The 20620-nt window shown below is 43.0% G+C and overlaps 1 protein-coding gene and 1 pseudogene across 3 annotated transcripts in view; one reads left to right on the top strand and one right to left on the bottom strand.

Annotated features, from left to right (window-relative positions):
* Positions 1-20620, bottom strand: part of SPTLC2 (serine palmitoyltransferase long chain base subunit 2) — a 113217-nt gene that overhangs the window by 82518 nt on the left and 10079 nt on the right. For both annotated transcript variants that reach the window (XM_082647341.1, XM_082647342.1), the window contains exon 2: positions 3614-3808. In XM_082647341.1, coding sequence (XP_082503467.1) covers positions 3614-3808 — 195 coding nt within the window. The remainder of the gene's footprint in view (positions 1-3613; positions 3809-20620) is intronic.
* LOC309818478 (protein transport protein Sec24C-like) lies at positions 7532-13375 on the top strand (annotated as a pseudogene). Its single transcript has 4 exons — positions 7532-7557; positions 10025-10432; positions 10729-12982; positions 13061-13375. The product of its transcript is annotated as a protein transport protein Sec24C-like (transcript).

Below are 20620 nucleotides of genomic sequence, written 5' to 3'. Positions count from 1 at the left end.
AATGCAGGGGACACAGGTTTGAGCCCTAGTCCGGGAAGATCCCACATGGCACGGAGCAACTAAGCCCGTGCACCACAACTACTGAGCCTCTGCTCTAGAGCCCAAGAGCCACAACTACTGAGCCCGTGTGTCACGACTACTGAAGCCCGTAAACCTGGAGCCCGTGCTCCACAACAAGAGAAACCACTGCAATGAGAAGCCCGCGTACCACAACAAAGAGTAGCTCCCACTCACCGCAACTAGAGAAAGCTCGCACGCAGCAACAAAGACCCAACACAGCCAAAAATTAAAATTAATTAATTTTTTTAAAAAAGAATTATTTCCTGATTAACTCTGTGCTACTCAGTTTACTTTTTTGTTCTACATCTGCATACAATTCAAGTACTATTTACCTGCATAGTGCTTCGCAAAGGCCCATAATTTTGAAGTGTTTATGTTCCCTCAACAAAATTAGAAACTACTTAAGAAGAAAATCCACGTGTTCCAATTCTTTTTTTTTTTAAATTTACTTTATTTAAGTAATTTATTTTTGGCTGTGCTGGGTCTTCGTTACCGCATGCTGTCTTTTCTCTAGTAGCGGCGAGCGGGGCTACTCTTCGTTGCAGAGCATGGGCTCTAGGCGCGTTGCAGAGCATGGGCTCTAGGCGCATGGGCTTCAGTAGTTGTGGCACATAGGCTCAGTAGTTGTGGCCCGAGGGCTCTAGAGTGCAGGCTCAGTAGTTGTGGCGCACGGGCTTAGTTGCTCCACAGCATGTGGGATCTTCCTGGACCAGGGATCAAACCCGTGTTCCCTGCATTGGCAGGCGGATTCTTCTTTTTTTTTCTTCTTTAAAATAGATCTTTTTTTTTTTAACATCTTTATTGGAGTATAATTGTTTCACAATACTGTGCTAGCCTCTGTTGCACAACAAAGCGAATCAGTCACGTGCATACACATGTCCCCACATCCCCTCCCTCCTGAGCCTCCCTCCCACCCTCCCTATCCCACCCCTCTAGGTCATCTCAAAGCACCATGCCGATCTCCTTGTGCTATGCTGCTGCTTCCCACCAGCCAACTATTTTACATTCGGTAGTGTATATATGTGGATGCTACTCTCACTTCGCCCCAGCTTCGTCCTCCCACCCCATGTCCTCAAGTCCATTTTCTATGTCTACGTATTTATTCCTGCCCTGCAACTAGGTTCATCAGTACATTTTTAAAATATATATTCCATATGTATGTGTTAGCATACGGTATTTGTTTTTCTCTTTCTGACTTACTTCACTCTGTATGACAGACTCTTGGTCTATCCACTTCACTACAAATAACTCAATGTCGTTTCTTTTTATGGTTGAGTAATATTCCATTGTATATATATGCCACATCTTCTTTACCCATTCATCTGGCGGGCAGATTCTTAACCACTGTGCCCCCAGGGAAGACCCCTCCAATTCTTTTACACAAAGTTAAGTACACACAGGCAGCCCCAATACTTAAACAGTCAATTTACCCTCTAGAGACAAGAAAAAGTTCCAAAGATAATGTCCTCATTCACAAAATAATTCAGATGCATCCCCACCGGTTCACTCATTCGTTCATCACACTTTGAGACAGCACCAGCTGTGCAAACTCTCCAGTCACTCCCCTGCTCAAAAATGCCCAGGACTCCTCATTGCCTACCAAACATTCAAAACACAATTTCTCATACATTCACTTTCCATGTTCTCGCAAACATTCCTCATGCCTTTGCGTACACTTCTATCCCCTCAGCAGGAACGCTGTCTACACCACAGTCAGCACTCCCCCCCACCCCCATCTCTACATGTCAATTATTAGGTCTCTATAGTGTTTAGACACTGTGAGAGGTCCCTGTATATAAAGACTTTCTAGTTTGAATATACGAATAAAACTTTAGCCCCCATCAGTCACAGCCACCATCACCTCAGTCTAGCAGGAAGATATTGGTTTGTACACAAATCATTGTAATACTGTACAACACAGTAAGTACATAGTAAGCTAATAACCTATAGTAAGTAGGCCATGCCTAAGGGATGTAAAAAAATCAACATATTGTGGACGCACCCTACCAGGAAATCTGTTTGGGATGTACAGGGGTAGAAAAAAGTGAATCAAAGAAATTTAATTTTTTTTCAATGATGAAAATTAGTTTCGCCTACTGGACCAAGTTCTGAATGCAGGGCTTTGCTTGTTTTAGCAAAAAAATATCTTTTTTTTAAATATATATACAGCAGGTTCTTATTAGTTATCCAAAACATACCTTCTTAATGAAATGAACTTGTAGGCATTTCAGGGCAATGAGAAAGAGGGCCAACTTGTGGTACCAGGGCTGTGAAGGGTGCAGAATGGTTGAGATGAGAGGAGAACACCTGGATCCTCAGTTCTCCCAGCTTCAGGATCCTCAATCCCTATGCTGATTGGTTTTGGCTTCCTAGTAGACGATGAGGTCCTTTCCTTTCCCATGTTTCTTGGTGCTTTCTCCCCCTTCCCATGTCTCCATCATCCATTCCCAGTGTTTACTGGCTCCCCTCTCAGTGTTGATCTTAATGCCACCACATCTGCCTCTCTCCTCTAATGTCCCATGAAAGTGAGACGTATGATAGACAAAAAATTTCTAACTTCTGAATCCCTTCTCTAATCTAGTGCATTCCCTGGGCTAGAGGACAACCCTCCCCATACTTCACATGCCAAGAACAAACAAGTTTGTTTTTCATAAAATCAGGCATTTTTCACTCTAATTTATTTTTTTAATGAAAAAAAAACTTTATTATGGGATAAAGAAAATCTTTTATCATTTTAAATAATAAAATTTAAAGCATTAAAAAAAATGCCCATAAAGAAATATTTTGGTTTGGGAAAGAACATAGTGTTCCTTAGTCCAAGACAAATTAGGTTGTTTTATTTTCGTTAACCTTATTGGAGTACAGTTGACTTACAACTATTTTTTTTAAAGAGTAGATAATACATGTATACTGTACAAAACTCTAGAGGCACAAAGGAGTATGCAGAGAAAAGTGAAGTGAGGTGAATGCCGTCCTCCTCCCCAGAGACAATCAGTATCATCTGTTTACCATTACTAAAACAAGATAGTTTTCCACAGAAACAGAGTAGCTCAGCCAAATTCTGCTTCAGGGCTTGTTTTTTCGTAGAGAAGAGGCGATCTATGAACCAGACATGTATGTGTAATGTGCCTATGTGAAAACACAACATGAGTTCTGAAGAACACAATCTTTCCAGAAGACTGTAGACACAACTTGGGATACAGTATGGTATTGTGAACAGAAAGGACATGGCTTCTGGCTCTTCACAGAACTGTGTCCACATACCAGCTCTGACATTAGGCATCTTTGGGAAATGTTACTTAACCTGTGAACTTTAGCTTTCTTGTCCATAAAATAAGAATAGATTCTTGTGATGATTAAATTAAAACATGTTAAATGCTTTGGTTTCTCCATGGCTTTACCCTTGTTTTTAGCTTCCCTTGTGGAATGTTTTCATTTAACTGCATCTAGAATATTTTTTATTTTAATGTATACCCAAATATCTAAAGAAAAAAATGAGTGAAAACCGCAAGATAAGAGGCTTCCATTTACAGAATCAAAGACTAACAATTACCTTTTGTTCTTCTCTTTCTGTTGCATGGTGACACTTTTCAATTCTCCAATGCCTTAAGAAATCTCGAAGATATCCAAAGAGAGTGAGGACACCATACCCCACATAAGTAAGCACAGCAACCAGCATTGGCGTCTCTTCAAAACCTTCATTAAACGGTCTTTTATATAGTCCTCCATTTTGTGTAACATGATGTATCTAAAAGGGAGGTTAAAAATGTTTCTTTCAGTCATGGTAACAAAAAGAGTGCTACTTAAAATCTGAGTCCTTACAGATTTGCATACCTTCAGAATTCTCTAAGTAATTGTCAACCCCCCCCACCACCACTACCAAACATCTGCTAAGTTCTAAGAGGGGCCTAATTTTTTTCTGTGGAAATAAGTTTTAAGTTATACATACTTCAGATGAACAGCAAAGAAAAGCAAGGGGAGAAGGACTGTGTAAGAACAACACTTAACACTGATTTCTATCACTTGATTTTATGCAAGAGATCCTAGAATGCTATGCTTAGAGAATGCATAATTTTCTTTGTCCTAATGAAGAAAATAAAAAATATAAAACAAAGAGAAAGCCTATCCTGAAAATAGTATATTAGCTTACAAATAATCGAAAGTAAATTCAGTTTTAGAATAAAATAAAATATTTGTAAATGTTTTACTGCTAAATATTCTTAAAGCCACCGAGCCACAGCATTTCAAATAATTATTAGCACTAGGCATCTATGGAAACACATAGTTTATACCAGCTTTGTTGTCAGTGGTAACACAAATAAATTATTCACAAAAATAAAACGCTTACATTAAGTGATCCAGCACTGTATAACGCAGGAAGAAAGTGAAATCCAACACAAGGGGAAAAACTGTTAGAGTGATCACTAACAGTCCTGAAATCATTCTGTCCTCCTTCATCTTGACCAAGTGACCTTTTCCAAACATAAGATTATCCCTACTTTCCTCTTTAGGGATATCCAAATTTTAACATACAAACACCAAGGTACTGTACTTTGATCTCATAGCTGAAAGCTGTTTACTCTTTGGTCAATTTTAATGGAAATGTTGTCTTACAGAAAAATTCCACTAAAGTAGTTTCTGCGTCAACTTTAATCTTAACTCTGAAACAACACATTGCTGTGAGGATGGTCAGTCACAATTTACCAGGAACGTATTTTCTACTGAGCACTGTACTAGAGTTAAGAAGAATTCGAAAGGAATAAAAGATTCTTTCTTGGCCTCTCAGGCAACCTGATCGAAGAGCTAAATATTAGTTTGGGAAAGCTACTAGAATGCTACAAGTTAGAACAGTTTGGAAACAAATTACTGTATTTGACAAAGGAAAGACACTTGGATAGGCATGATACATGAAATCTGTTGGTAATGATTCAATTTGATGGCCTAAAGAACCTCTGAAAACTATTCATAAAACTGACTTAGGTCTTCATCAATCTCTTCCCCAGTGGTGGAATTCTGTGCTAACATTTACTGCTTAAACTTTCATGCAGGAGCAAAGTTGTAATGTGTTTAGAACAGAATAGCTAAAAATGAACCAATATCTGAATATAGAAAATTGTTTAAAAATTAGTAATAACATGTAAGCAAGCAATTAACCTGGAAAAAGCAAAATCAAGAGCACTTAAAACACAAGAAAAATAACATTCTGATTATCTTGTTTTTTAATAAATTTATTTATTTTATTTATTTATTTTGGGCTGCACTGGGTCTTCCCTGCAGTGTGCGGCCTTCTCATCGCGGTGGCTTCTCTTGTTGCCGAGCGCGGGCTCTAAGTATGCGGGCTTCAGTAGCTGTGGCATGTGGGCTCAGTAGTTGTGGCTCACGGGCTCTAGGGTGCAGGCTCAGTAGTTGTGCCACATGGGCTTAGCTGCTCTGTGGCATGTGGGATTTTCCCGGACCAGGGCTTGAACCCATGTCCCCTGCACTGGCAGGCGGATTCTTAACCACTGCACCTCCAGGGAAGCCCCTGATTATCTTTTTAAAAAACTATATCTAAAAATACTTTGCCATAAGAACACACCAGTACCCAACTCACTGTAACTCTGAAATTGTTTACACTATTTTCTCTCAACTGAACATACTAGTAAAAGGTAAGGCAATTTTCAGAGCTCCTAAGTCTCTAACAAACGTGTGGCAGATTTATATGCCAGGAATGCTGTGGGTGGATCTCTTTAAAAGGAGATCCACCTTTATTTCAGACACACCCAAACCAGCAAGACCAAGTATATTTATACAGTTGGTTGGACTGACTAGGAAGGAGAAAGTTAAATCATTAGTTTGCTTTTAAATATTGTGTGATTCTATCATAGCCTCACTTAATAAAATTAAATGCATTTTAAGGAACTGAGATTCAACTATGAAGTAACTTTTACAATGTGGCCTCAAAGCACAGTTCACTATGATCATTCACAGAGTCAGAATGGACAGACCAACTGACATGCAAACTTCTGATAGGTGAAAAAGTCTTAGAGAAAACAAAATTACTTGATCTTCAAATGCAGATGCTAAATGCTATCTCTGACATGATTCAAATAAAAATAATGGTATTACCATCTTATACGTGTATAATATTCTATAAGGGAAAGCACCAGGCTTATTTTGTTCACTGCACAACTAGCACTCAGGATAGTATTTATTAAGTGCTAACAAATAATAAGTACTCAATAATGTTTCCTTTTGGGAACTCCCTGGCAGTCCAGTGGTTAGACTCCGAGCTTTCACTGCCAAGGGCATGGGTTTGATCCCTGGTTGGGGAACTAAGATCCTGCAAGCTGCGTGGACTGGCCAAAAAAAAAAAGGAAAAATAATAACGTTTCCTTTTATTACTATTAGTATTACAGAAAGTGGCACCTTATAGGAGCTCAACAAGTATTTGTAAATGAAAATACACATTATGCTCTTTGCTCTGTCACAGAAGGGGTTAACTTATGATGATTATACAATTAATATTAGAACATTTCTAGAACCCATATCTGATACCTTCTAGTCTCAACTGGACTGGAGATCAAGTTCACTCTAAACAAACACAGTCTACAAACCCTTACAGAATATTTCATATTCCGGATTCACCATGCAAGAGGGCTCTTAAGAGGCCTTTCAGTCACTCTAACTTGAGAATTACACTGTCGACAAGGCAATCAAGAAAAATATTAGCATATCACTCCCTCCAGGTCAAAAAATTTCACATTAAGCAGACACGAGTGTGACACTCTGTATTATTATTCAAGAGAAGTTTAAGAACACCAATGAATACCAAGACACATTTGCCTGAACAGTAATATTTTTTCTAGAAAATGAAGAAGGAAAAAAAAAAGGCAAAGGAAGAAATTTTTTTAAAGTCGACTAAGCACACACCATAAAACATGACTTTTAGGAGGGCCATGGGCAGAATGTTAGAGGCTGAGTGTTTGTGTCTCTAACCCCATTCATATGTTAAAGCCCTAAACCCCCAGTGTGAAGGTATTTGAAGGTTGGGCCTTTGGGAGATAATTACGTTTAGGTGATGAGGGTGGGACCCTCTCGATGTGATTAGTGCTCTAATAAGAAGAGAAGACAGAGATCTCCACTGAGGAAAGGCCATGTGAGCATACTATGAGAAAGTGGCTGTCTACAAGCCAGGAAGAGGGTTCTCGCAAAGAACTGAACCTGCCAGCACCTCTGATCTTGGACTTACCAGCCTCCAGAATCGTGAGAAATAAATATCTGTTGTTTAAGCCACCCCATCTATGGTATTTTGTTATAGCAGCCTGAACTAAGACAGAGGTAAAGAGACATAATGCACATATCCTACCCTCAATTGGTTCAGGAAAAAATAAGTGAGAGAGAGAGAGAGAGAGAGAGAGAGAGAGAGTGTGTGTGTGTGTGTGTGTGTGTGTGTGCGTGTGTGTGTGTGTGTGTGGAGAGAGACAGAACGATGGAGAATTTCTCCATGAACCATCTGTGAGTCAGCTGCAGTTATGCTGCACCTTTATCTTTTAATACTTCAGTGCATATTTCTAAAAACAAAGATATTCTTTTACATAACTACAGAACAATGATCAAAATCAGGAAATTGCTAGAATACTAATACGTACTTTATTTAGATTCCGCTAATCGTCCTAAGAGTGTCCTTTGCAGCAAAAGAAAGTCCTGGAAAATGTATTGTATTCTCTCTTTAGTTTCAGAAAAGAAAAAAAAAAGGGGGTTTTCATTACTCTGTAAAATGACTTAGAAGGAATAATCCTGAGCAGAGGTTTCAAGAATCCCATGAAAGGACACAAAGTAACTATGCAATTTTGGGGAAGTAATTATTGGAAAACAGAAGCTTACATTCCTGACATAGATACAAAATCACATAAGCATGATTTTTTAAAGCAAATAAACACATTCCCGCTTAATGTGACAGCAGGATGACAGAACCTGCCTATCACAACAGAACCTGCCCAACTGGTAGACAGCTTGGGACATTATTTTAAAAATTAATGTCCAATATGAACCACCCATTATGCATCAGCAATCAAAGGACTGTTATGTCTTTTCCTTTAAATGAACCCTATTCATTTCCAGTGATACGCTGTGTTGTTCCTTAAAATAAGTTCTGCTGAAATGGTTCTTTATTGGAATTTTACTGAAAATATACTAGCCTCTCACTACTGCCTACCACTCATACTAGAGAAAATAGTTTGGAGCTTCATGCCCATCACACAAGCTGTGCCACACTCTGAACATATATTTCCAGAAGTGTCTTCATTTTCTTGGCAGGCAAATTTTGAAAAGTTGGGAGTCCACATTTTTTCTTGCAATCAGGATAAGTTCCCGAATTTTTGTGGGTAAGTATCTCGTATGGAATGGACTAAGGAGTGCTTCCAAAGCCAGCTGTGAAAAAAACCTATATTTTGACATTACCATATTCCTACTGAAAACTCAAAAATGCAGACCTCCAAGTATATATGCACTGCAGGATTTCAGTCAGTGTCATCCTGTGCACTCTGGGCAGTGATGTTCTGCACAGGAGTTATTATTTTCACTTGCCACTCACAGCTCTGTAGCACTTCCCTATCTCTAGATAAGCATCAAGGTATGACAGACGGATGTAATAGGAGATTGGCGTACCAGTGCAGCTCTGCCACAAATTCCACGTCTTTTTCTGAGCTCTGTTCCACTTCTAACATGTTCTAGGCCTGTAACACCGTGCCCTCCACTTTGGCTTTGTAGTTGACATGAACTGGAAAGGCAACCCAGTTTGCATCAGTCTCCCTTCTCTGGGAATACTCCCTTATACCAGGGGTGGGTCCCTGGTGGTCACATCTGTGCAATATGACCGATTTCCTGGGTCATAACTGACTGGCACAGCAGTAGGCACCTATGCCAAAATGAACCCAACAACCCTCTCTTGTGGGGATTTAAAATTTCAGTGGGGAAGGAGTCTGAAGGACACTGGACTGCCAACATCCTGGAGAAAAGGTCCATAAACTCCTGTTGCCAAGGTGTCAAGCGCTGTGTTATTTCCTGCCATTTTACCTTTTCTGAGTTGTTCATCAATTCCTCCCTACTTTTTCCTTTTCTTTTGTTGTATACCTATCATCCTTGCAACAAATCACCTTTTTGTTTAGCTAGAGTCAGTTGCTATCAACTGAAAGAAATTTAACAGATACAGACTCTATGTTAAAATTCTTAGAACTTCTTTTCTGCACTTACTGAACAGGTTTTTATATGTTGGCATAGCCTGCAAACTTTTACGTCTTTAGCAAATTTTAAAAAATGGCTCCCCACTTTGTCAATTTTGTGCATTTGGAATATTGTTGACTGTCTTATCTAGGATAAGGGATACCTGGTTCAAAATCCTAAGTACTTACTTCCCTATATTAAGGGACATCAGATTCTAATTGCCCGCTATAACTAACCTCTTCCCAGGTTCTCAATAATACCCATGAAGATAGAGCCAAAAGAGAAAAAAAGTCAGAACTAGTATTTTTTTTTAAAAAGGGCAATATAATGCCTCAAATCAAAATTCAGACAGTATCTGTCTGCTAAGCTCATCTAACTACAGAGAATATGCTCATAACCGTTAAACAAGACTAACTTTTCACAGTAGAAAAATCACAAACTAAAGGGCAAGTAATAGACTATTTAATATAAGATTTTTTTTTTTTTTTTGCGGTACGCGGGCCTCTCACTGTTGTGGCCTCTCCCATTGCGGAACACAGGCTCCGGACACACAGGCTCAGCGGCCATGGCTCACGGGCCCAGCCACTCCGCAGCATGTGGGATCTTCCCGGACCAGGGCACGAACCCGTGTCCCCTGCATCGGCAGGCTGACTGTCAACCACTGCGCCACCAGGGAAGCCTTAATACAAGATTTTAAGGGAACTGGAAGTGGAGCCTGGGAGCCTTGACATTAGGAATGAAGTCGAACCTGGATCTGGAGCCGGGTGGAACCAAGTCAGTCAGCCCCACCTGTGCTGCCATTTGGGGAGCCTCAGCCTGTCCACCCAGGGTGTCATCAATCTGGCTGTGGTGGGCAACCAGGACCCACAGCCCCACCCCCTGTGGAGCCTCCAGTGGCCCAGTGCCAGGCTATGGGCAAACCCCTCCCCCAGGTGTTTCAAGAGTCCCACCTTCTCCAGGGGCACCTCCAGCCTCAACAACACAGGGCCCTTGTGGCCAGACAGCATATGGCCAGTTTGGCCAAGGAGAGGTACAGAATGGGCCAAGCTCCACTGTTCAGATGCAGAGGCTCCCTAGGTCTCAGCCATTTGGATTAGTCCCACTGGCTCCCGTGGTCCGCCAGCCAGCTGTGCTTCAGCCCTATGGCCCTCCCCTGACAAGTACAAAGGTGACTGCTCAGCTGGCCAGAATGCAGATCAGTGGTGCTGTGGCCCCAGAGCCTCCCGCTCTGGGTCTAGCCTATGGTCCGCCAACACCACTTGCCTCAACCTCAGGAAGTTTCCCTAACACCGGTCTGCATGGCTCCTACCCTCAGGGCCAGGCCTCTCCCCTTAGCCAGGCCCAGGGTCATCCTGGGGCCCAGCCTTCCCAGCAATCTGTCCCACCACAGGCCTCCAGCTTCATATCCCAGCTTCAGGGGGTCCTTGAATGCCTCTGATGACTGGTCCACTCCTGCCTGCACAGAGTTTGGGGGGGCCCCCAGGGAGCGAGCCCAACCATGTGTCCTCACCTCCTCAAGCTCTGCCCTCTGGCACCCAAATGACTGGGCTCCCAGGACCACCACCACCTATGCACTCCTCCCAGCAGCCAGGCTACCAGTTGCAACAAAATGGTTCCTTTGGACCAGCCCAGGGCCCTCAGCCCAATTATGAAAGTCCCTACCCAGGAGCAGACACTTTGGGCAGCCAGCCAGGAACACCTCAACTATTGCCTCCTAAGCGCCTGTACCCTGATGCCATCCCGAGCCCTATTCAGGTTGCTGAGGATGACAGGAACAACCAGGGTTCAGAGCCAATGGTTGCTGGTGTATGGGGCCAGGTGCCACCCTTAGTCAACACCAACTTCCTGGTGAGAGACCAAGGAAATGCAAGCCCCCGATATATCCGATGCACATCCTATAATATCCCTTGCACATCTGAAGTGTCTAGCAGGCTCAGGAGCCCCTGGCAGCTGTCATCAAGTTGCTGGCAAGCCTGCCCCAAGAGGAGGCTTCACCATATATTGCTGACCACGGGGAACCTGGTCCTTCGTGCTGCAATCGCTGCAAAGCATACATGTGCCCCTTCATGCAGTTCATTGAGGGAGGGAGGCGTTTCCAGTGCTGCTTTTGCAGCTGTATCAACGATGTTCCCCCCCAGTATTTTCAACATCCGGATCGTACTGGCAAATGTGTGGATGCTTATGACCGTCCTGAGCTATCCCTGGCCTCTTATGAATTCTTGGCCACTGTAGATTGCTGCAAGAACAGTAAGTTCCCCAGCCCTCCTGCCTTATCTTCATGACTGATGTCTCCTACAATGGCATCAGGAGTGGTCTTGTTAGGCTCCTCTGTGAGGAGCTCAAGTCACTGTTAGACTTTCTGCCTAGGGAGGGCAGAGCAGAAAAGTCAGCAATTCACGTTGGCTTTGTCACCTATAGTAAGGTGCTCTGCTTCTACAATGTGAAGAGCTCATTGGCCCAGCCACAGATGATGGTTGTATCTGATGTGGGTGACATGTTTGTGCCACTGCTGGATGGCTTCCTGGTCAACGTCAATGAGTCTCGGGCAGTCATCACCGGCTTATTGGATCAGATTCCAGAAACATTTGCAGACACAAGGGAGACGGAGACAGTATTTGCTCCTGTTATCCAGGCTGGTGTGGAGGCTCTGAAGGCTGCTGAGTGTGCAGGGAAGCTATTTCTGTTCCACACCTCCCTGCCCATCGCAGAGGTCCCAGGGAAACTGAAGAACAGAGACGACAGGAAGTTGATCAACACAGACAAGGAGGAGACTCTGTTACAGCCTCAGACAGGTGCCTGTCAGACACTGGCCAAAGAGTGTGTGGCCCAAAGCTGCTGTGTAGACCTCTTCCTCTTCCCCAGCCAGTATGTGGAAGTGGCCATGCTCTCTGTCATACCCCAGCTAAGTGGTGGCTCTGTCCATAAATATGCTTGCTTTCAGGTGGAGAATGACCAGGAATAGTTCCTTAGTGACCTGGTCAGAATGTACAGAAGGTCACTGGCTTTGATGCTGTAAAGAGGGTCCCGACAAGCACTGGTATCCGTGCTGTAGATTTCTTTGGGGCTTTCTACATGAGCAACACAAAAGATGTGGAGCTGGCTGGGCTGGATGGGGACGAGACGGTGACTGTGGAGTTCAAGCACGACGACCGGCTCAATGAAGAGAGTGGAGCCCTCCTGCAGTGTGCCCTGCTCTACACCAGCTGCGCAGGGCAGTGATGGCTCCGCATCCACAACCTGGCCCTCAACTGCTGCATCCAGCTGGCTGATCTGTACTGAAACTGTGAGACTGACGTGCTCATCAACTACATGGCCAAGTCTGCATACCGGGGCCTCCTGAACAGCCCCGTGAAAATTATTTGTGACACTCTCATCACTCAGTGTGTCCAGATCTTGGCCTGTTACAGAAAGAACTGTGCCAGCCCCTGCTCTGTGGGATAGTTGATCCTTCTTGAGTACATGAAGCTACTCCCAGTTTACCTGAACTCTTTGTTGAAGAGTGACGTCCTGCAGCCTGGAGCTGAAGTCACTACTGATGACCGTGCCTGTGTCCGACAGCTAGTTACCTCCACGGACATGGCTGAGACCAACGTCTTCTTCTATCCTCAGCTCCTACCATTAACCAAGTCTCCCCATTGAGAATACCACTGAACCACAGGCAGTTCGAGCATCTGAAGAGCATCTAAACAACGGGGATATATATTGGGTTGGCCAAAAAGTTCGTTCGTTTTTCATAACATCTTATGGAAAAACTTGAACAAACTTTCTGGCCAACCCAATATTTGCTGGAGAATAGGCTCAACCTCTTCCTCTGCGTGGAACAAGTGTCCAGCAGGGTGTTGTCCAGAGGCTCTTCGGCGTCTCCTCCTTCAGTCAGATCACCAGTGGCTGGAGCGTTCTGCCAGTTCTGGATAATCTGCTGTCCAAGGTGCAAGGCCTCATTGATAGTTTGAGGGCACAGAGATGACGGTACCTGAAGCTTATCATGGTGAAATAAGAGGACAAGCTGGAGATGCTGTTCAAACACTTCCCAGTAGAAGACAAGAGCCTGAGCGGGGGAGAATCCGACGTGGACCCTGTCTGTCATATGCACACAAACACTTCCCAGTAGAAGACAAGAGCCTGGGCGGGGGAGAATCCGACGTGGACCCTGTCTGTCATACGCACACAAACACCTCCCAGCAGAAGACAAGAGCCTGGGCGGGGAAGAATCCGACGTGGACCCTGTCTGTCATATGCACACAAACACTTCCCAGTAGAAGACAAGAGCCTGGGCGGGGGAGAATCCGACGTGGACCCTGTCTGTCATACGCACACAAACACCTCCCAGCAGAAGACAAGAGCCTGGGCGGGGGAGAATCCGACGTGGACCCTGTCTGTCATATGCACACAAACACTTCCCAGTAGAAGACAAGAGCCTGGGCGGGGGAGAATCCGACGTGGACCCTGTCTGTCATATGCACAAGGAGATTTGGCAGCTACCAAGCTATAGTAAGTGGGTAAACAGCATAGGGTCCAGGCCAGCTTCCAGAAGATACCCCAGGACAGCAGAGAAATTGGGACAGTTCCATATCTTATAAGTTATGTAAGTTGACCTCAGTCTCTTTGGAGGAAGAGGGAAGAATAAGGAGACACCTTTTTTCTGGGCTCAAGTATCCGACCACTCTATCACATCCTGCTGTTGGAAGGTGCCCCTATTCCCTCACTTTACCCTCCTTTTTCTAACTAATCCTGTCGTAATGAATGGAGTTTCTCAGTTCACTGTATATGATTTGGTGCTGGAGGATTTGGAGCCACCCAGACCCTCGCAATATTATGTGTCCCTTTGGACCAGCCTCCAAGAAGAGAAGGGCAGGCGGGAAGGAGTAGGGATCCCAGGGGGAGGGGCTGCTAATTCATCTCAGTGTAATCAACTTCCTCTATTAGGGATAAACATACATACAGGTGCACAGGAGTCAGGTATAGACCATACACAGTAGACAGAAAAGGGGTCAGTCTTCTAGGGCCTGGAAGTCAATAGCCAACTCAAGAGTCACTAAGGGTGGTTGACTAGCTTTCTTGCTCTGCTTCCACTGTTCTTTCTCTCTCCTGCAATGATTGGTGACCGCTTGGTGGACAGAGGAACATCATCAGAGATGAATGAGCTTGGGAACAGAGTTGTAAAGTGTATTAACACCTGGGAGAGGTATCAGCCTCCTTTCCAGCTGGAGAGGCCCCAGCACTGGATGGTTCTGTAGGGAGCCTGGCCATCAACTTGCAGTACCTCACAGAGCCAGCCCACATCCCACTCTGAGCTGCTGCTGGAAACACTGCTCTCCAAGCTGGGGGCTGCTGGGGAGAGAGGCAGAGGTGGCTAGTCTCTCCTGCCAGGACACCACTCAGGCTTTCATACTGACAGAGTGGCTGACGGTTATCTCCCAACCTGACCTGGCTGCGGCCGGACAAGGGCTAGGCTCGATGGTGGCCAGGCTTGCCTGCTCCCAGCCTGGGATACCCCTGCTCTGGACCTCTCATTTCTCTTCATTAGTTTATTTTTCAATGCACCTTTAATTTGCAAAGAAATAAACTAAGATGTAGGGAATTCCCTGGCGGTCCAGTGGTTGGGACTCCACGCTTTCACTGCCGTGGGCCTGGGTTCAATCCCTGGTCAGGGAACTAAGATCCTGGAAGCCATACGAAGCAGCCAAAAAAATAAAATAAAATGTAAAAAAATTTTTTTAAGAAAATTGACTGTTCAGGAAAAAAAAACCCAAACCCCTAGTTAGAGCTTTTCCTCATACCGTACTGTGGAAGAGACAGCTAACTCGCCCCTTGTATATATTCTCCGTAAGTTCCCATTGGTAATAGACTCTCTCAGTTTTAGCTGGGTACAAGGCTACCCAGCTACAGTCCACATTCCCAATCTCTCTTGCAGCAAAAGGTAACCATGTGAGGAATTTGGGCCAATAGGAAGTGAATAGAAATGATGAGTACCAGGGCTGGATTACATCCTTTAAAACAGCAATTGCTTTCCCTCACTTCTCTTTCCTTCTGCCTGTGGCCTAGAACATAGATGTGGTTGAAGATGCTAACTGAAGACAACATCCTCAAAGACTGCAAGACAACAGAGAAGATACCTCATAACCTACCTGCCCAGGACTACCTGTCTATCTCCAGACTTCACAAAGAGAAATCATTTCCATCTTGTTTATTTAAATGTCACATTTATAGCAACAAAAACAAATAAATCAGAAAACAATATTGAGACTTTTGCTTCCAAGTTGGAGGTAATATGTAGAGGCAAGCCATCACTTTCACAGAAAAACTACATAAAACTGAACAGATTACTCAAAACAAGAAGTAGTTTTAAAGACAATGAAGAATTGTTTTCCATGCAAAGAGAACAAGATGACCTAAAATTCCGAAGAGGGAAAAGCCTTTCCTTACTGAGCTGAAATTGCTAGTCATTTTCTCTCCTCGTGGTACTTGCAGAGATTGAACAGGAACTGATCATAACTGGACTTGCCAAAGGCAGAGAAACTCTACCAAGAGAAGGAAAAACCAACAGAGTCTATAACAGCTATATACGTTAGTATGAAGAGTCACAGAAAAGTGACCAGTTTTCTGCATAGGACGTTTACTAAGTGCTGGAGAAGCTGGGGAGATGGACTAGAAAGGTGACTTGAAATCAACCACAGTCTTACAATGCTTAAGAGGTAAAGTCATACCAGAGGGAGGGGCCTACCACAAACACACAATGGATCTCATCCTTGAGACACTGTACTCACTAGAGTGAACTGAATCTACCTAAAAACTCAGCCCAGGACTTCCCTGGTGATGCAGGGGTTAGGAATCCGCCTGCCAATGCAGGGGACACGGGTTCAATCCCTGGTCTGGGAAGATCACACATGCCATGGAGCAATTAAGCCCGTGTGCCACAACTACTGAGCCTGCACTCTAGAGCCCGCAAGCCACAACTACTGAGCCCATGTGCCACAACAACCGAAGCCCGCGTGCCTAGAGCCTATGCTCCGCAACAAGAGAAGCCACCGCAATGAGAAACCCGCACACTGCAATGAAGAGTAGCCCCCACTCACCACAACCAGAAAAAGCCCGTGCACAGCAACGAAGACCCAACGCAGCCAAAAATAAACAAATAAATTTATTAAAAAAAAAAAAAAACTCAGCCCAGCCCACCCAGCTCAATCCCTGGTTAGATGGAGGTGCTCAGGCCCTTGCCATATCTAAAATAGCAAAAGGCAAAAATAACACTGACTTTAATCTCTGCAGGTATTTTTTTTTTTTTTTTTTTGGCAGTACGCGGGCCTCTCACTGCTGTGGCCTCTCCCGTTGTGGAGCACAGGCTCCGGATACACAGGCTCAGTGGCCATGGCTCACGGGCCCAGCCGCTCCGCGGCATGTGGGATCCTCCCGGAGCGGGGCACGAACCCGTATCCCCTGCATCGGCAGGCGGACTCTCAACCACTGCGCCACCAGGGAAGCCCTCTGCAGGTCTTTTATTCACAGTGTCCAGCAATCAATCAAAAAATCCTGCTTTCCCAAGAGGCTGGGAGAGAAAATAGGAGTATGACTGAAAAAGAGAAGGCACGGTATACAGTAGTCTACAGTCACCTTATATTTCAGTACTGCTAGTCTTGGGAAATCTCTCACCCCTTGATCCCTCCCTTTAATTTCATGTCCTCAGAAGTGTAGATTCCTGTTAAAGTTTTTTAACATTTCTAAAACTGCAAGAATAATTTTCAGACATCAAAGACTCCCCTAGGAACCCAGAGCCCCCTTTTTACCAAAGAGCTCAAAATCATCATAATCATCTCATTCTTTTCACTCATTCAACAAATATTTCATTTCTACCTATATGTCAAGATCTGTACAAGGTATTTGACCATACAAATAAGAGACAGTCCTTTTTCAAGTCTTCAAGAATTCTGCATTTTTTAAGAGAAAAAACATGCAAAGATCAACATGATTTTTGAGATAAAAGAATAAAGAGGGCTTCTCTGGTGGCGCAGTGGTTGAGAGTCCGCCTGCCGATGCAGGGGACACGGGTTCGTGCCCCGGTCCGGGAAGATCCCACATGCCGCAGAGCGGCTACTAGGCCCGTGAGCCATGGCCACTGAGCCTGTGCGTCCAGAGCCTGTGCTCCGCAACAGGAGAGGCCACAACAGTGAGAGGCCTGCATACCGCAACAAAAAAACAAATAAAAAAAAGAATAAAGAAACTATTTTAAGGGATACTGTCTAAAGGGATTTATATATAAATGCAGAGGACGAAAAATGCACACAAAGTGAGAAGCATTTCTATTACAAGCAATTCTCAAGTTGTCTCACTTTTCTTCTTCACATTACTAATGACAAAACCAAGGAAAATTTAAGCTACTTGTCCAGTCACAAGAAAGTTAGATTCAAAGTCAGGACGAGAATCCAAGTCTCTACATTTTCCATTTGTTACCATTTCTTAGTCATATTCCTGAGATTTTCTATGAATCAAATTTTCTTTTAATTATTTCAGAGATAATACAACTTAAAATGATTGTTTTAAAATTATCAGTGGCTTAAAATTAGAATTTAAACTCAACCTTCGTGCTCATTTTTGCTATTTCATATAATTAGCTATTTTTGCTATTCATATTATCAGCTATACATGGATTGAGATAAATGGTTATATGAGTTTCGTTTCCCCTGCTAAAAAAATGTCTGTTTTTAGGAAACCAGAATGAACGCTAATTAACTTAGCTGCCCTGGAAATAACCTGCTTCCTTTGCCTACATACAAAGCCACAATTGTACGGGAGGCGATAAAGATATTATCCTTTAGCATGAACAGCAGAGGTCTCCAACAGATACTTCTATCACAGTCTTCTGTCCATTTTAACACTGGGTTGTCTTTTTCGGTTTTGGCCGTGCTGCATGGCGGCTTGTGGGACCTTAGTTCCCCGACCAGGCATTGAACTGAGGCCACGGAAGTGAAAGCGCCAAGTCCTAACACTGGATCGCCAGGGAACTTCCTTGGGTTGTCTTTTTATTGTTGAGTTATAAGAGTGCTTTATACATTCCAGATAACAAGTTTCTTATCTGCTATATGATTTTCAAACATTTTCTCATTCTGTGGATTGTCATTTCACTTTCTTCATGGTGTCCTTTGAAATACAAGCTTGTAATTTTGATCTAGTACAATTTATCTACTTTTTCTTTGGTTGCTTATACTTTTGGAGTCATAGCCAAAAAAGCACTGCCTGATCAAAGTCTATAAAGGTTTATACCTATGTTTTTTCCTAAGAATTTTATAGCTGTAACTCTTATGTTTAGGTCTTTGGTCCATTTCGAGTAATTTTTCTGTATGTGGTATAAGGCAGGGATCCAAGCTAGTTCTTTTACATGTGGACGTCCAGTTCCCCCCACACCATTTTTTTAAAAAGGTCATTCTTTCCCCCCCTTGAATTATCTACTCTTGTAAAAAAAAATCAACTGACCATAAATGTAAGGGTTTATTTCTGGACTCTCAATTATATTCCACTGATCTCCAACTTTGTTCTTCTTTTTCAAGACTTGGTCTATTCTGGGTCCCTTACATTTTCATATGAATTTTAGGATCAGCTTGTAAATATCACCAGAAAAACCAACTGGGATTTCAATGAGTTGCACTGAATTTGTAGATTAATCTTAATATTAAGTCTTTCAATCCCTGAACATCGGATGTCTTTGCATTTATTTAAATCTTTTTTGATTTCTTTCAAAATGTTTTGTAGTTTTCAGTGTACAAGTCTTGCACTTTTTCTATTGCATTTTTTCTAATCATTTAATTCTTTTTGATGCTATTGTGTGCAAAAGTTGTGCTTTGATGACATTAGGGTAATCACTCTATATGCTAAGGTCATAAACATTTTCTTTTATATGCTATAGCTTTATATTTTTTGATGTTCACATATGAATATCTAACAACCTAGGACTGATTTTTACAGAGTGGTGTGAAGTTGGGATCTATTTTTTTTTCCATACGACTTGTCTCAGCACCACTTAATAAAAAGGCAATCCATTCCCCACTGATTTGAAATGCCACCACCCTTATCTATCAAATTCCATATTCATAGTGTTTTCTATTCTGCTCCATTTATATACTATCTGATCAAAATCTACTGCCTAAATAACTGTAGTTTTATGGCAAGTCTTATTATCTAATAAAGATGACTACTCCCATCTAATTTTTCTTCAAAACTGCCTTGGCTCTTCTTGGCCCTTTGCTTTTGCACATGCATTTTAGAATCAATTTGTCAAGAAAGAATAAGAGAGAGGGAGGGAGAAAAACAGAAGAGAAAAACACTTGGAGGGTAGGATTTTAACTGGAACTGCATCGTCTTAAAGATCAATTTGAGGAAACTGACACTTGTAACACATTTTCACCTGTGAATTTTAGGAACCCAAGCTGACTCTGTGTAACATTATATTTTGAGATAGTGGTTTTATTCATTTAAAGATACGGTTTGGGGCTTCCCTGGTGGCACAGTGGTTGAGAGTCCGCCTGCCGATGCAGGGGACGCGGGTTCGTGCCCCGGTCCGGGAAGATCCCACATGCCGCGGAGCGGCTGGGCCCGTGAGCCATGGCCACTGAGACTGCGCGCCCGGAGCCTGTGCTCCGCAACGGGAGAGGCCACAACAGTGAGAGGCCCACGTACCGCAAAAAAATAATAATAATAAATAAATAAATAAAATAAAAAATTTTTAAAAAGATACGGTTTGGATCACTTAAGTGGTGGTTCACTGCATTTTAGAAATCAGAAAAAAAATTTTAATCTTTAAACCTCCTTTATTTTACAAAATGATATTCTGATTTTATACACATGCGCGCGCACACACACACAAACACACACATCTTCTGAGTGAGCAATCTCATTTCTAGGCATTTATCCTAACAAAAAAACCCAAAAGTGTTAAGAGAAGTACAAAGGGCTCATATATCAGAAATACTGAGAAAAGTCTAAACATTATGCATGAGGATTGGTTAAATAAATTACGCTATGTATCTGTACTATAGAATTTATGCACCCTTTAAAAGAATGATGTTTGTGGGGGAGGGGCTATATAGGGGTAAGGAGAAAAAGAGTTATTATGGGATTACATGAAATCATGTGTGTGAAACTTTTTTCTTTTTTTGGCCATGCTGCACAGTTTGCAGGATCTTAGTTCCCACACCAAAAATTGAACCCGTGCCCTCAGCAGTGAAAGCACAGAGTCTTAGCCATTGGACTGCCAGGGAATTCCCCTGTGTGAAACTTTTGAAAATTGTAAAGCACTGTAGAATTTACAGAATCTTTCATTCAACTAAAAGAAAGAAAATACATTGTAGGGACTTCCCTGGTGGTC

This window comes from Grampus griseus (assembly GCF_964374135.1).
Source record: "Grampus griseus genome assembly, chromosome: 2".
NCBI classification, from domain to species: Eukaryota; Metazoa; Chordata; class Mammalia; order Artiodactyla; family Delphinidae; genus Grampus; species Grampus griseus.
The sequence above is the reverse complement of the archived record's forward strand: the minus strand, read 5'-3'. Positions and strand labels throughout refer to the sequence as shown.